A 16269-nucleotide genomic window follows, 5' to 3' on the forward strand; every position below is an offset into this window, starting at 1 on the left:
CTGCTTCACCTGAACTGCTCAAATCCTGAAATGAACTGTGTGATTTGGATCTCACAACACACCAGTAAGTCAGGAAAAAATTGCTCTTCCCATTCAGAGCCAAGGAGTGGCTGTGACCTCCCAAAGAACTTCATGACTGATCTAAGAAGAGCTGAGGCCACAGTTTCACAATTCAGGCTCCCATCTTTTGCTATACAGCCTTGAAAAAACACCAAATAATGGAAACATGGAATCACAGAGGGTTTAGGTTGGAAAGGACCTTGAAGATCATCCAGTGCCATAGGCAGAGACACCATCCACTAACCCAGGTTGCTCCAAGCCTTGTCCAACCTGGCCTTGGACACTTCCTGGTCAGCCACAGCTTCTCTGTGCTGGGCCAGGGCCTCAACACCCTCACAGGGAGGAATTTCCTCCTAATAACTCTATCTACAACAGTAAGGACAAGATTTTGCAGGAGTCATCACAAGCCAGGCCTAAAAATCAGTGTGAAGAGCCACTGATATGTGATAAAATCTTGGGTACAGGAATCCCTGCACTGTGCAGAGAGTGTAGGTTGGTGTTTCAGGCTTTGTGACACATGCAGGAAACCTCCCAGAGAACCATGACTTACCAAAGTGTTTCATAGAGATTTTTAAGAGTTTTATAGTTTTGAGGGGGCTCTCTTCTTGTCATAGTGACATATTTCTTACAGTATTTGTAAAAGTTACTGGTAATCAGCTCATCACCAAGTTTTGGTTTTGGTGAGAACCTTTACACATTGTAATGTGGTTTGTGTTACAGTACAACACCATGGCCATCACCCAAAGTGTCCAGCTGTGAAAAAGGAAAACATGAGACCTGGTGCAGGTTTCTGCTTTGAAGTTATTCTCATGGTTTAGATGCATTTCAGAACAGCAACATTCCCCCCTTACCCCAAGCCTGTGGTGCAGCTCTTGCTGCAGCACTGCAGGGAGCCTGAACTGGTCACAGGGAATGGAAATTCTAAGAGGTGGCTGCTGCCCTGCCTTGGAGACCTTCACACCTTTACTGCAGCGTTCTTAGGAAATTTTATGAAAAATGAGAACTCCATCTAATTCCCTGGTATTGACAGGATGCTGGGTGGAGAACCAGGGAGAGGGAAAGCTGGAAAGACTCTCAGGCAGTCATTTGCTGTATTTCTTTTTTTTGCCCCCAAAGTTTAGCACTTTACATTTGTGTTTAGTAAACATCCTCTTTCCATTACTGATCCTTTCCCTACTTCTCTGCATCACTTTGAATTTTGGTGTTTTTCTGAGTTCCCCTCAAGCTTCTCAACCAGGTCTGGTGGAAGGTGTCCCTGTGCATGGCAGGAGGGTGGAACTGGGTGACCTTTAAGGTCCCTTTCAACTCAAACCATTCCATAATTCTATAATTCTCACATGGAGCCATCTTTAGACCCAAAAGTGCTCTACATGCCATCATTCCTAACTGATTAAAATATTTAAAAGCATCAGGACAGTAATAACCATTCTATTTGCTTTTCAGTGCCATGCTTGCATGTTCTAAATGTGGAAATATTTCTAAAAGAGAAGTTTCATGTAATATAGTTGGAGCATTGTCCCTGATAACCATCTCTCTCACGTTTTTCTCATTGCACAATCACCAAACTCCGTTCCACTCTCCCTTCTTGAGTGACCACACAGAGATGCTACAGGAAACAATGCCTCTAATTTCAGCTCTGTACTTGAGGGCTTTGCTAACATTATCTGCACATTCTAAAAATTCTGCTCACATTGGTTGGTGTGGCAGAAACCACACTATGGAAACAGCTCAGTGCAGAGTGAGTGCTGGTGTGAGCTTGGGGCTGGGACAGCAGCAGCTCTCTCTCCAGCTGCAGGGTGACATGGTGGCCCAGAGATGGATGTCCCATCTCTGGAAGTGTTCAAAGCCAGGTTGGACAAGGCTTGGAGCAACCTGGGCTGCAGGAAAGTGTCCCTGTCCATGGCAGGGGGTGATACAAGGTGATCCTGAAGGCTCCTCCCAACCCAAACCACTCAGTGAACCCAGGATGGCCAGGGGACAGCACCTTTGGAGAGGTGGCTCCTCACCCAGCACTCACAGGCCAGCCTGAAGAGTCTTTTCTAATGGATAACTCACAGTGGCAGGAAAATGGTCCTCTGGAAGTGCTTTATCCAGGCAGGATTACACCTGAAATCTACTCTGAGGTGTACATCAGGGGGCTCAGGGAAGCTCATCCTCAGCCCTGGTGCTGGCTGAGCAGGAGAGGGGCTCCCAGCTGTCAAAGTGGTGAGATCAACCCCATCTTTACACCAGAGAAAATTCCATGCTTAGGAGCTCAACTTGCCATGTAATTCCAGAGCCACTGATCAGATCTGACCGAGAAAGGGATTTATTTGAGCTGCAGAATTTCTTTCAGCATCCTCAGAGAGGTTTTTTTTTTTGCTTTCTGGCTTTGCAGTTGAGCCCTGAGCTTGCAGGACGACCCGAGATTCCAGGCTGCTGTGCAGTGCTTTGGAAGTCTGGATTTTCTGTATTTGTTTTTTTCTCAGTGTGATTTTGAGCAAAGCACTTGACCATTTCTGTTAGTCCAGTCTGAATTTTATTTTTAGATCCATGTTACAGTGAGATAATTACTTGTTTAAATCACCATGTGCAGTGGAATCATCCAGAGGGAGGAGAATTGAAGAGGGACACAGGGTGTGATTACTTCTCTATATTTGAGAAGCCTTTAGAGAATTTGGAGTGATTAAAAAACTTTTTCCTAAATGCTAAATATTATTCTTGAATTGTTTAAGATGTGATCCAGAGGAAGAAGTTGGATGAGATAATTTTCAATTTGTTTCTGGGTAGAGAGAGCAGTGTTGTGGATGAGAACCTGTATAACCACCTTCATCTCACTGGGAGCAGACATTGCTTCCCTAAGGCCAGCTTGTGGAAATGTCATCAAAGACCTTATGTGGCCCATAAATAGAGATTATTTTTTTCTTTAGGAAAAAATAGCCAGTAGCAAGGAGTCAAAAATATTAATGAGAAGGCAAAGACCCTCAGCATTAAAATTAAAGAGCAGAGAACCATGAACCTGCAGGATTGATTCTACAGAAGTCCCAGAGCATGTTATGTAGGTCAATAGTTACTGTCTCTGCAGATCTCCTCTGAGGAAAGGCTCTGTTATTCCTGCAGGAAGCCCTCATCTGCCCTCCTGACATTAATTTAACAATTAAAGTTCCCTTGGTGGCACATAAATAATGTTGACAAGTCACCCCTGATGTGCTACGTGCAGCTTCCAGTGTGCTCCTGGGGCTGGGAGGGCTGAGAGCAGCTCTGAGCTGAGTCCTGCCAGGATAAGGAAAAACAACCTGAAAATGTGGAATTAAAGCTTTACTAGAGCAGCACATGGCTCCTCAGAGTGCAACTCCTGGAGGTAAAGACTGAGGAAAGGAGGAGCTAGAACAACAAAATCATAAAACTAAAGAAGGGATCAGGGAGATGTTTTTATGATATGGGTGAATCATGTTTTCTTTATTTTTTCTTTGCAAAGAAAAAAGTACATTTTTGAGTACACCATTTGTTGGGGTTTTTAAAATTTAGATTACTGCTGTTATGACTTGTGCAAATGATCCAGCCAAGATTATGAGGCTTTGGGTTTGGGGCTGGTTCAAACCTTGGACTACAGTCATCTTAAGTTAATATAAAGCTGCATATTCCAGGCTTTGGAGCATGAGAATTAAACTGAAGTCCTGACATTGAAAACCCTATAATTTTCAAGACCAAACTAGAGCTTTTGGCCCAAACCCAAGCAGGTGATTACACTTTACCTCCCTCCCTTCCCCTCAGAGTGTCACCTTAACCTGGTGTTTTGTCTCACTTTGTGCATTTGGATATTTTATGCTGGGAGCAGGGATGAATACATTTATGGGAACCTCCAAACACACTGGAGTAATTTAGAATAAAACTGAGACTAGAAGAGCAGTGTTATTACCTTCAAGGCACTCCATGCCCTGCACAGAGCTGTCACGTACATCCCAAAGTTCCAGGACTGTGACCAAGCAGAGCCAGGCCCTGTTATCCCATCCTCCCTGACTCATATTTGTAGCACCAAGCACCTCTGAAACACTTGATGTTTTCAAACTGCTGAACAAACATGAACAAATAGTTCTGGCTGAGGTTTGGTGAGTCATGGTTTGTGCTGACTGAAACTCCTGTTATCAGGAGCAGCACTGACAAACAGGTACAGAGGACAGACTGAAATGCTCAGGGAAAGGCTGCACAGGGCTGGGAAGGATGAAGCTGCACTTTCAGCACTTGCTCTACTGGGCAAACAGAAATTTAAGTCTGCTACTCAATAAATCTGTGTTTAGCAGGACTGAAGATATCAAAGTGTTCCTATCACTTTCCTCTGGCACTGCTTGTCTCTTACTTAGGTTATGCTTCATGTATTCAGGGAGGCCTCACTTGGGCCTAGCAGTGCCTTAAGGGGGTTATAAAAAGGAAGCAGAAGGATTTTTATAAGAGGCAGGGAGTGACAGGAGAAGGGACAATGGTTTTAGACTGCCAGAGGGCAGGGTTGGATAGGATGGTTGGAGGAAATTCTTCCTGGGAGGGTGGTGAGGCCCTGGCACAAGTTGCTTGCCCAGAGAGGCTGTGACTGTCCCTGGAAATGTCCAGCACCAGGCTGGACAAGGCTTGGAGCAACCTGGGGTAATGGAGGGTGCCCATGACCATGCCATGATCTTCAAGGTCCTTTCCAACTAAAATCATCCCATGTTTCCATGATTCTATATTTAGATTTGTTGGTGTATGTACAGTAACACAGCGACCAGGACTCTTTCACAGTGAGATCCAACCTTTTATGCCACCCTGAGAAATTAAATCATCTCTCATTGGGTGCTCTGGAAAATGGGAAGAGCCTTAATTGGCCTAATCCCCAGGGAGTCATCACAGGGCACAGGTACTTTTCCAAAAATTAGAAATTTGGGAGGTTGTAACAAGCTTTAAAACACAGAAGAATTATATCCTCACCTTGCAGATCCCATCTCCTACAGACTTGGACATGCATTAAGATGTGTCCAGTTCTCAGCACAGTAATCCCTGCCACTGGTACTTTTAGCAATGAATTTATTCTTCATTATAATTTTTCACATAAAAGCAGCAGTCCAGATGGGTGTTGTTGAGGTTTGAGCAGGGTTTGGGGGGGAAGCCACAGCAGTTACGATCAGTATTAGTGTGGTAGTAGCGATATGAGGTGGCAGCTCTCCAGCTCAAGGCCTCTGCAGCCTCCAGGAGCTGAGAGCAAGCACAGCTTCTGTGCAGTGCTGGGCACTGCTTAGCACAGCTGAGGAGAGCTCTGGAAAATGGGAAGAGCTTTAATTGGCCTAATCTCAAGGGAGTCATCACAGGGCACAGGTACTTATCCAAAAATTAGAAATTTGGGAGGTTGTAACAAGCTTTAAAACACAGAGGAAACATTGGCAGTTAGTTTTAGCTGTAGCATTTAGGGAAAAAAGATTAAGTGACAGAAACACCTGGGGAAAAAAGAGTTAGAAATTTTGACTTTTCAAAGGCTTTATTGCTTTTATTTTACTGGAACACTGATATATATCATACAAGTTTCTTAGTGATTCGTTAAGACATCTCTGACTGATATCTGAAAAGTTAAGCAGGAACACTGAGTGTCTCCTCCTGCAGCTCGAAACACTGAGTGTGCAGGTGTCACCCAGCCTTACTCAGAATAAAAAAGAAAGGCCAGCAGAGCTTCTGTCTCCATCTGCAATTTAACCAACCTTCCAGCCAGTTCATGTACTTCCTCTCGCTGACGACAGTTCTGGTTTGTGCTCCCCCCTGAGTCAGCTCGGGGCTGTGCTGCCACTGACCACAACGGGTGCCCAGAGAGCAGGAATGACAGAAAAAGCAAAACCAGCTTTGCATTAGATCTCCAAACTGTTTCCTCCAGTTATGTGGCCGATTGGAGATTAAACCAGTCAGCTCTTCCTTTTTTTTTTTATCTTTCTTTTTTTTTCCTTTTCACCTACGTGTTGTTTTGTTGTTTTTTTTTTCTCTCTCTCTTTTTTTTCCCTTCCTTTTCACATTTTCCAACCTAGCCAGCGTGGAGGCAAGGCACATCAAGGCAGAGATGGGGACTGAAAGAGCCCTTGTGCTGGACAGGCTAGCGAGCAACGTGGCAAAGAGAAAAAGCTCAATGCCTCAGAAATTTATTGGTAAGAACAAAACCCCTTTTCATCTGCAACACTTAAATACGTGTGGGTTGGTAACAAACAGTACAATGCCTCTGCTTCTTTTAAATATCCTGCTCAAACTTAGCATCTGATACAAAAAAAAATAAAGTAACACTGATTTTTGTGATGGGGTTTTAGCAATTTGTTGTAAGGGGTTGATTAAAATAAAAATAATTAACTCTGTTGGCTGCTTAAACTGGGTGGAAGGCACTGTTGTGCCTTGTGTCTTTATAGAGGTGATTTATAAATATGTTTTATGAGCTTCCACGTGCCATTTGTGTACCTGTGTATTTGAAATGTTCTCTACTAGGATCTAGAACAAGCAAAGAATAGGAAGGTTAATGTTTTCTCAGCAGGACCTGAAGATTCCTGCAGTATTCATGTGTGAAATAAGGCCTGAAGGCAGAAAAGTATTGGATTTCTCTTAGTCATTCTACTAAATTTGTGTATGATTAAAAAATATCAAATCCTTTCTTGTGGTAATTTAAGCAAGCAGATGTTTCCATAGTATTTTCTTTGCATTTAATTGAACACGATCAGAGTTTTGCATGTTGGGGATCTTAAATACTCGTTGGGCAGGTTCTGGGTTTCAGCAAACACCTGACCCTCTTGGCCAGTCTTATTTCATCAACCTGCCTTTAAAGAAAATAAAATACAGCCCTGTGTCCTAAGGAAAACCCTTAGTCAGCAGTTATATAATATTGGTGCTGATGAAGCCTTATTTGTGCTCTTTGTAGGGTTACATAAGGTAAACAGTGTTTTGTGTTTTTTTCTTTTTTTATGGCCCAATATAAAGTTCACCCTCTGAGTGGGGCTCATGTGGGAGAGGTGTGGGCTGGGAGGGCAGGCAGGGCTGCTGCAGCCAAACCCCCAGCACAGGGTGCACCAGCTCCAGAGCAAGGTGGAGGTGAGCAGCTGGATCCATGCAGGTAGAGCTGCACAGCTGGATCCATCCAGGGAAAGCTGCACAGCTGGATCCATGCAGGGAAAACTGCACAGCTGGATCCATCCAGGGAAAGGTGAGCAGATGGATCCACCCAGGGGAAGGTGAGCAGATGGATCCATGCAGGTAAAGGTGAGCAGATGGATCCATGCAGGTAAAGGTGAGCAGATGGATCCACCCAGGTAAAGGTGAGCAGATGGATCCATGCATGTAAAGGTGAGCAGATGGATCCATCCAGGGAAAGCTGCACAGCTGGATCCATCCAGGGAAAGGTGAGCAGCTGGATCCATCCAGGGAAAACTGCACAGCTGGATCCATCCAGGTAAAGGTGAGCAGATGGATCCATGCAGGTAAAGCTGCACAGCTGGATCCATCCAGGTAGAGCTGTGCAGATGGATCCATGCAGGTAAAGCTGCACAGCTGGATCCATCCAGGTAGAGCTGTGCAGATGGATCCATCCAGGTAAAGGTGAGCAGATGGATGCATCCACACAGGAAACCAACTCAGTTTTTGAAGGCAATGGAGCTCTTAGTGAGTTTGGTGGGTAGCACTGGGCTTTCATCAATGAAAACTGGTCTCATTTATTTATTTTACATTAGTGTGGCTTTCTAAAGGTGGCCTCACTGCACAGCCAGACCAGCAAACTCTATCTGAGTCTCTTTGGTGCTCAGGATTGGAACTGGACCTGTGGGGCTTGGCCCTTACACGTCTTGCTGTGGTCCAAAAAGCAATATTAATGGAAATGGGTTTGTAATCCTTTAGCTTCCTCTATTTTAGCATTTTTTCAGCTCTCTCATTGTGCAATCACCAGCAGTTTGACCTTTATGTCTTTTATTAAACACATCTGCAGCAGGATGCACCCCCTCAGCATAAGCCTAATGTGAAGAACGAGTGGGTTTGGGGTTTCCTCTGTGAGCCAAAGAGTTCCTGTGTGGCCCAGATCCTCTGGGATTTGTGCTAGTGCTGGATGGCATGAACTGGCACTGCACACACAGGTAATCGTGTGGAGAAGCTGGAGAACCCATCACAGATCACCTAAAGGCAAAAAAAACCCCAAATTTTTGAAACTTGCTGTTTTTCTAGGACTTGTATGATTTTTCTTGTTAACTTACATGTGCAAACATTCCCCCCTCAGCCCTCTGTACCCCTGGGAAGGATGTTTCCAGGAGCAGGCTGCCCGACCTTGCTCTGACTCCTGTGCCTTTCTGAGCTGTCCCTGTCAGAGCTCAGATCTGCCAGGCCAGTGCAGGGATCCTTTGGGAAATCTGGGAATGAGTGCTGATGTCTCATTTAGTCAGGAAGCAGGGACAGGGATATGCACTAACAAGGCATCTTTGTTTGGCTCGTTTCTCTGAATGAAGTCTATTGATTGGAAGAAAAACCCCTTTATTATAATTGGAGGGCTCTGCAGAGATTCAGACAAGCACCAGGAGTCTCTCCCACTTTATTTTTCACATTTCCATCCCCACTAGCTGCCTCGTGTGCACCACTACAATCCCACACACAAGGACAGGGACCACCAGACCCTGCATTTGACTCTTCACCTCTGCACCAGGCTCCTCTTCAGAGTCTTTTTCTGGGGGACCTTAAAATCCACCAGGACAGTGGAATCACTGTGAGACCCTCAGTGATCATTCAGGAGTTGGACTCAATGGTCCTGGTTAGGATATTCCACAATCCTATGATCATACATCAAACTTCTTTATTTTACTTTACAACAGTGACTCTTAACACCAAAATTTTTTAGGGAGTTTTGCCTATTTTTGCTTTTGTTGTTATTTTTTTTCTACTTAAATCCCAATTTATTCACATCTTTCACTTGCCTGGAGCTGGTTTTATGAGTCACCCAAAACTACTGCAGCATTTTGTTTCCTTCCATGTGAAGCTGGACGGCGAGTGCTGCTGCGGGCTGGAAGCAGTTACACTCTTGTGGTTCTTTAACCTTTTGGAGTGTTTTAGAAAAAGAAACGTGAGCTCCTGGTTTTCTGCCTCTGCAGTGAAACCCCAGAGTTTCATACACATTGAGTCAGGGTGTTGACAGGTGACTGATAAACATCTGCACCACTCGAGTTACTGAGTTACCGTAACCAAGAGATTCGTGGATTTAATGTTTGCGAGTCCCTTGCATGTGAAACCTTTCATCTGGTCTTTTTTTTTTTTTTGTATTTTTTTAAGCTATGAACAAGCTTATGCTTTTATTAACCACAGAATTCAGTTACTTATTTCTAGACATTCACCTTCAAAATGCCTTCAGTGCCTTTGGGGTGCAGTTTGTTTCCTCCTTGCAGCTGGTACAGAGAAACAGGAGTTGCACTGTGCTGCTCAGAGAGGTGTGAGCAGAATTTCAGGTGCACTCTCCTCCTCTTCTGTCCAGTCCAGAGTTTTCCAAGCCCCAGCACACTCAAAGGAAAACTTTTTTTTTTCCCCACTAACCCTGTATCTAGTGACCCTAACTGTGTTTATATTTATATCTGCCAGTATTGGATTATCTGAATACCTGTGCAGAGATCCAAGAAGCCAGGTGTGGTGCAGAGGAAGCTGTAGTTGTCAAAGGACAGTGGGGAAAACTGACTTCAGTGTCCAAGGACTTGTCAAAGATGAATCTCAGAAAGTACCATCACCACCTCCTCTATTTGCTTCTAAGCCTGAGATTTAAAACAATATGAAAAAAACAAATACCCCACCCAAAAGCTGCTTGTGTCTAAGAACAGCTTCTTTCAGCAGAGAACACATCATGCCCCATTCCCAGAGAGATTTCTGCCCTTCAGAAAAATCATCACAAGGTTTAAACAGCTCTTTACCTCTTGGGACTTCTGCTGCTCAGAGTGACCCCCAGATGTGTTAGAAAGTCTCTTTTCCCAGCCCAGCAGTCAAAGAAGGAGTCAGAACTCTTCAGTTCTTGGTCTCAAGATTGTTTATTCTTTCTTATGTATAAAATTCTTTCTCTGGCCTGCCGAGGTCCATTCAGCAGGTCAGACAGAGACACTCTGATGCCCTCAGGGCAGTGCTGTCTTTTTGTACAAAAAACTACGTGTACATTATTTACCATAACTTCCCAATACCCATCACCTATGTTAGACAGTGAGCTTCTACTCTAAACCAATCTAAAAGTGCCAACATCACAGCAGAAGATGGAGGCCAAGAAGAAGGAGAAAGTCTGGACACACCCAGATTCCTCCATCTTGCCCCCTGAACCCCCATTCTAAAAAAATCTATTTTTCAAAAATATCTATTTTCCACCCCATTACAAACTAATTATTATTCTACTTAGAGTTTTGTGGCTTGCAGATCCTCATATAAGGTTGGTAATTTTTCCATGGGTCATAATCAAAATCACAGGTTTCTTGGGCTCTGTGCCAGGGTCTCTGAGCCCCCTGGCAGGGGCTTGGGCAATCCAGGACAGCCAGAGGGATGTCCTGAATTCCAACATTCACCCACTCAGGTAATTATCACCCCTCATCTCTCATAGGTGAGAAACGCCCCAGCTTCGATGTCAATTACAACTCCAGTTTCCTGTACGAGAAGGAGAGCGAGATGATGCACGGGCGCATGATGGACCAGGCCATCAACAACGCCATCACCTACCTGGGGGCCGAGGCCCTGCGCCCGCTCGTGCAGACGCCGCCAGCACCCACGGCCGAGATGGTGCCCGTCATCAGCAGCCTGTACCCGCTGCCGCTGCCCCGCGCCGCCGACGTCCCCAGCGTCCCCAACGGCACCGAGCCCGAGAAGAGCCACCTCAAGGACAAGAGCCTGTCATCCGACAGGGGCCTTTCCCCCAACAACAGCGGCCACGACTCCACAGACACTGACAGCAACCACGAGGAGAGGCCCAACCCCGCCTTCCACCAGAGCCAGGTGATGGCGGCGGCTCCCGCCCGCAACGGCCTCCAGGCCCTGAAGGATTTCCCGAGGCCCTACGAGATCATCAAGCCTCCGGCCATCTGCCCCCGTGACGCCTTCAAGGTCATCAACAAGGAAGGGGAGGCCATCGGGGTGTACAGGTGCGACCACTGCCGCGTGCTCTTCCTGGATTACGTGATGTTCACCATCCACATGGGCTGCCACGGCTTCCGCGACCCCTTCGAGTGCAACGTCTGCGGCTACCGCAGCCACGACCGCTACGAGTTCTCCTCGCACATAGCTCGGGGGGAGCACAGAGTGGTGCTCAAGTGAAAGGAGCTGCTCTTCCAAGGTCAAAGGGTGTGTTTTCTGTCAAAGGGGAGGCTTGGTTGGTTGGTTGGGGGTTTAATTAGTGTAATGAAAATTTTTTGGAGTATTTTTCTAGGCCAGTTTTAAGTGTGTCACGAGGTGACGCATTTTTAAATTTGTTTTTCTCGATAATTCAGTGTTGTGTAGCATCTCTGCCTGGCTGCTGTGGTGAGTGGGACTGTGGGAAACACCAGGAGCAGAGACTGGTTTTGATATTAACTTTATTTTTGTGAAACTTCAGAGCCATTTATGATGTTTTCAATTTTTAACTCGTGTTTGTTTTTATAGAGTTTGCTTTAAGTCAGCACAAAAGGTTTTCATGCCAATTCCCCTGCTCATTCAGGTGAATAGTCAGAGGTGTGTTGGAGGAGCTTTTCCTAGTTATAATCCCAGTGGCTCATCACCAAAACAAGGAAAACGAGGGCAGGAAAAGGGAGGGATTATTAATTCCTCTTTAAAGCTTTTCCCCTAAGCCCTAACAAGAGTGTGGCACACTTTCCTTTTTCTTACCCCACTGCTGACTTACTTTAGTCAGTAAGAGGAAAATAAGAAATGAGACCTATTTGGGGTTGGGATTTTTTAACAGTACATATTTTTGGGATACCCAGTGAGGTCACTGCTTGGCTCATCCATGTGGCCTGGAGGAAATCCCAATTTTCATTGCTGGAAACTCCTCCTTTCTGATGGCTGCCAAGAACGAGGATGAAGCTGTGCTGTGTGTTGTGCCTGTGTCCCACAGCAGGACATGTGGCTGTGCCATCACGGGTTGGTCCTGGCTGGCTGTGGACAGGTGAGACCCCAGGCAGGGCTGTGAGAGCCACACCCACACCAGGACAGCTCCACACCCTGAGCAGGTGCCATCCCTTTGAAGCTGGTTTTTACAACAGGTCCAGAATCTCCCCGTGGCCCCACAGCTGTGTTGGTGTCCCTGGGCTGGAGAGGGGTTTGGTAAAGGCTTTGCTGAGTGAAGGTTTAATCTTTGCAAAATATTTTTGTATCCTGTAGTTAGGAGTGTTCTGATGGACTTTCTGCATCCCTTGTGTGGTTTGAGAGCTGTGTTGCTTTTGTGTTATCCCTGGTGATCCAATCACTTCCCTGAGGGAAGGTTGAAGAGCTGAGGGCCAAGAAATACTGAAATTCATCCCTCCCTCTGAATTCTTTTGGCTCAGTTATTTCCTCTCTGAATTTTAAGGTACAAAATAAGAAATTTATATCCATGTTTTCCACGAAATGAGGATTTGGAGAGGGATAAATCAGCCTGTAGTGTGTCTGAGCATCCAGAGTGCTGTGGAAGTGCTAATCCAGGATCCTGCCATCCCTGGGGTTGAACTCTTCTGCTGTTGTGTGTGGAGCTGTAAAGCAGGTTTAGGATGTTTCCCAGAGCTCCATCATGAGGAAGGTGCATGTTGGCTCTTCCCAAGTGAACACCTGTGTCACAATGTGACCAATGCTCCTCCTGTGAGGGAGGCTGCACTTCCACCAAGGGTCAGCCCCAAGGGCCAAGCTTTTGGGCCCAGAAAAGAGAGGGAAAGGGAGTGAGAGAATTCCCAGAGAATTCCAGAGGTTCCACTGCTGCCCTGACATTTCTAAGTCCGACATTTTTAGGACATTGTGGTTGTCTTTATCAATTTCTAATTTTGTGACAAGCTTGCTTTTCAATGGCTTAGTTTTCAAGACCAAAGAATTATCAATAAATGAATAAAATATTTAAATAATGATGATGTCCTGACTTGAGGGCAGGCAAGGGCAGGTTCTTAAAGGAATCCACAGAGAGAGACCTCCTGGAGCCATCCAAAAAATCTCATTCTCCATAAGTGGATTGGGTAATGGATTCATTTAAGAATATTAATTGTTCCTTCACACCCCATCATTCATCCCTGTCCCACAGTGCTGCTCTGGCCTGGGAGATGGGAATCCCACTGGGCCATGTCTGGATGCTGAGGGAATGTGTTGGTCCAGGGCAGGTCCCTGAGCTTGGAGGAGCTCTGGAAACCACCTTGTCTGAGAAAACAGATGGGAAAACTGCTGGTACTGCTTCAGAGCCTGATTTATTCTTCTCTTGGCTTGTTTATTTTGGTCTGGAACAGGTTTGAAGCATTCTCCAGTGCCTTGGTGTGTCCATCTCACTTGGTTCTTCATTTACTTAGAAATTACACCCCAAGAGTGGGCAGGGAGGTTCAGGGAAGGAGCTTTTAGCACCAAGAAACAAGCCTCTGGTGCTTAATGTCAGTAAATAAATATCCACTCTGCCAGCCATGAAAACAGATCTGGGAGTGACCAGAGCAGGCTGAAGAGTGGGAATGAGCACTGGGGCTGCCTGTAGACGATACAGGAATGATGGAATCTCGGGGTGCTGAGCCATGGTGGAGGCTGTGCTCAGCAGAACCTGTTACTCAATAGAGTAACTGACACAGTCAGAGGTGTAAAATAACATCATCTGCTCCTCTGACTGCTGGAAAATGGTGTTGGACACGGTTCTGGTGAGCAGGGGAACGGCTGAACCTGAGAGCTGTGGGGTGGGGGCAGCTCAGCCCCACGCTGGGGCTGTGGGGTGGGTTCGTGGTTCCCGGGCTGGGTCAGGCAGATGGAAACATCCCGGCGGGGAGGGTGGAGGCTCTCACCAACCCCCCGGCCCTTTTAGCACCTGCGTTACCAGCCTGACGTTGTTCGCGCTTCTTTCATTCCCCCCGACACCTCCTGCCACAAAGAGCTGGACACGCTTGAGAAACAGAAACGAAAAAAAGCCGAGAAAAAAGAAAGTCAGAGGATCCTTTTTTTCTTTTCCCTTCACTTCCTTCCAGCCACACGAACACTGAGGGTCTCTCCCCCTGCTGCTGCTGGGACCCTCTGAGGGCTGGGTGAGACAAAGGGGGCTCAGGGCTTCCCATCCTGGTTTGCCCCTTAATAAGAATTTATTTGATCTAAAACCCCTCAGCCTTCTCCTGCATGGAGCCAAACCCCTTTAAAGTCTTACAGAAACTTTCAGTTGGTGTTGTGACAGAGAGATCCTTATCTGCTGATAGCTGTAATCGTGATAGAGCACAGAGGAACTCGTTTCTCCTGTCCTCGTGTTGAAACACGCTTCGTAACGCACAAAAAAATCACATAAAAACTTCCGGCTGCTGCTCTGCATCCTTGGAGCATCCCGGCCGGCTCCTGCTCCGCGGGGAGCGCCCCAGCACCCAAAACCCGACGGTGCCGGGGAGCACTGAGTCACTGCCCCCACCTCCTGGGTGTCCCAATTCCCCAGCCCTGCTCTGAGTCACGCTGCCCCCGGCGTTCTCCCACCCTCCGCGTGGGTCGGGTTCCTAAATCCGGGGGGCAGGGGGTGAGCAGAGCCAGCTCTGTGCTGAGCGACAGCGGGAAGGGACATTGCAAGTGTCCCCAGCTCTGGCACCCACCCCGCGGCTCCCAGCGGGACGCGGGGCCGTGACTGTCACCGGGGCACCAGCACGGGGACAGCAGCTTTGTGTCACGCCTGATGCCCCCCTCGCTGCGCCGGGAGGGAAGTGAAGCCCCCGGGGAGCCGCCGAACCGGCCCCTCCAGCCCCTCCAGCCGGGTTAAATCTGGCGCCGCATTTGCATGGCAGCGAGTCGGCACCTGGCAGCGAAATCCTCGGGGGATCGAGGACACGGGGAGCGGCTGGCAATTGTCACACGCCGGCCACAGGAAAGTCCCAGCAGACGATTGTTTTTAGAAGAATCTACTTCCAACCCGCACGGCTCCGGCCCCGGCAGCAGCGCCTCCACCTCGGCACCCGCCGGGGATGGAGGTGACAGCCCTGGGCTCGAAGTGGTGCTCCAAGGCCACGGAGGATGCTCCAGGTGGGAGGTGATGCTCCTCAGCCTCAAACATCACCCAGGTGCTCCCCACCTCTTGGGGACCCCCTCACCCACAGCAGCTCCCTGTTCCCCCTCTCTCTGCCGTGAGCAAGGCTGGGAAAGCGGGGCTGGGGCTCCCCCCAGTTCCCCCAGTTCCAGCCCTGTTGCTGCTCCCCTGGGCACTGGGGGACACCGTGGGCCTGGGGGTGTATGAGGGAGGTCCTGTCTTCCCTCAGCCCCGGTTCCCACAGCTGTGGCTTTGTACCGTGGGCCCCCCTTGCTGCTCCTTGCTGCTCCCCGGGGCCGGGCAGAGTCACGCCCACCTCCCCCCCCATCCTGCCCCCCAAGCGGAGAAAGTTAGTCAAATCTGCAGAAACCGCAGAGGGGGAGGCAGCGACACTGTCACCGCTTTGATGTCACCCCTGCACGTCCCACAGGTGCTGCCATCAACCCGGGACCACGGTCCCGCCGCCGCTTTGCCATTAACTCGTGCGAGAAGAGGGGGGATAATGCAAAAATATTTCCTTCCCCACCTCCATCTTGTCCCCACGGTCCCGGAGAGGCCACGTGCGAGGCACACGGAGCTGCAGCCGCTTCCATCCAGCCCTCACGTGAGGCTGGGGGTCCCTCCAGGGCTCTGGGGGGAGCCAGGAAGGTTTCTGAGCAGCGGGGCTGATTCATGCCGGGCCTCCTGTGGTTTCCCCCTGCTCTCACCTCCTGGTGCTGTCACGCCAAGCACCCACGCACCAGTGCCCAAGGGTGAACCCACCCCGTTGTCACCCACAGGGAGCTGGAGGGGAGGCCCCCGTGAGCTGCTGGGCACCCCTGCACCCGTCCTGCACCCATTCTTTGCCACACATCCCACCCCCACTCTGCACCACTCCCTGCACCCAAAACGCCCCCCTTGTGCCCCTCTGAACACACCACACACCCCTGTGACTCTGCTCTCTGCCCTCCCAACACCTCCTGCACCCCCTGTGCTGCCCCGGGCCCCAGACAGGGCTGACACAGAGCCCCCACCATGGGACATTCCCCAGCCCACAGTGGAGGAAGGAGGACGCAGCACCAGGGGGTGACAGG

The 16269-nt window shown here is 48.3% G+C and overlaps 1 protein-coding gene across 5 annotated transcripts in view; it reads left to right on the top strand.

Moving 5' to 3' along the window:
- The window catches only part of IKZF3 (IKAROS family zinc finger 3), a 35679-nt gene extending 22596 nt beyond the window's left edge, over positions 1–13083 (top strand). For 4 of the 5 annotated variants that reach the window (XM_054649496.2, XM_077190876.1, XM_054649497.2 and 1 more), the window contains 2 exons: positions 6078–6194; positions 10625–13083. In XM_054649496.2, coding sequence (XP_054505471.2) covers positions 6078–6194; positions 10625–11331 — 824 coding nt within the window. In that variant the 3' untranslated portion in view covers positions 11332–13083. The remainder of the gene's footprint in view (positions 1–6077; positions 6195–10624) is intronic. The other variant, XM_077190875.1, reaches the window with a different exon arrangement.
- Positions 13084–16269: the final 3186 nt, after the last annotated feature.

The sequence above is a fragment of the Agelaius phoeniceus genome, chromosome 26 (assembly GCF_051311805.1).
Source record: "Agelaius phoeniceus isolate bAgePho1 chromosome 26, bAgePho1.hap1, whole genome shotgun sequence".
NCBI lineage: Eukaryota > Metazoa > Chordata > Aves > Passeriformes > Icteridae > Agelaius > Agelaius phoeniceus.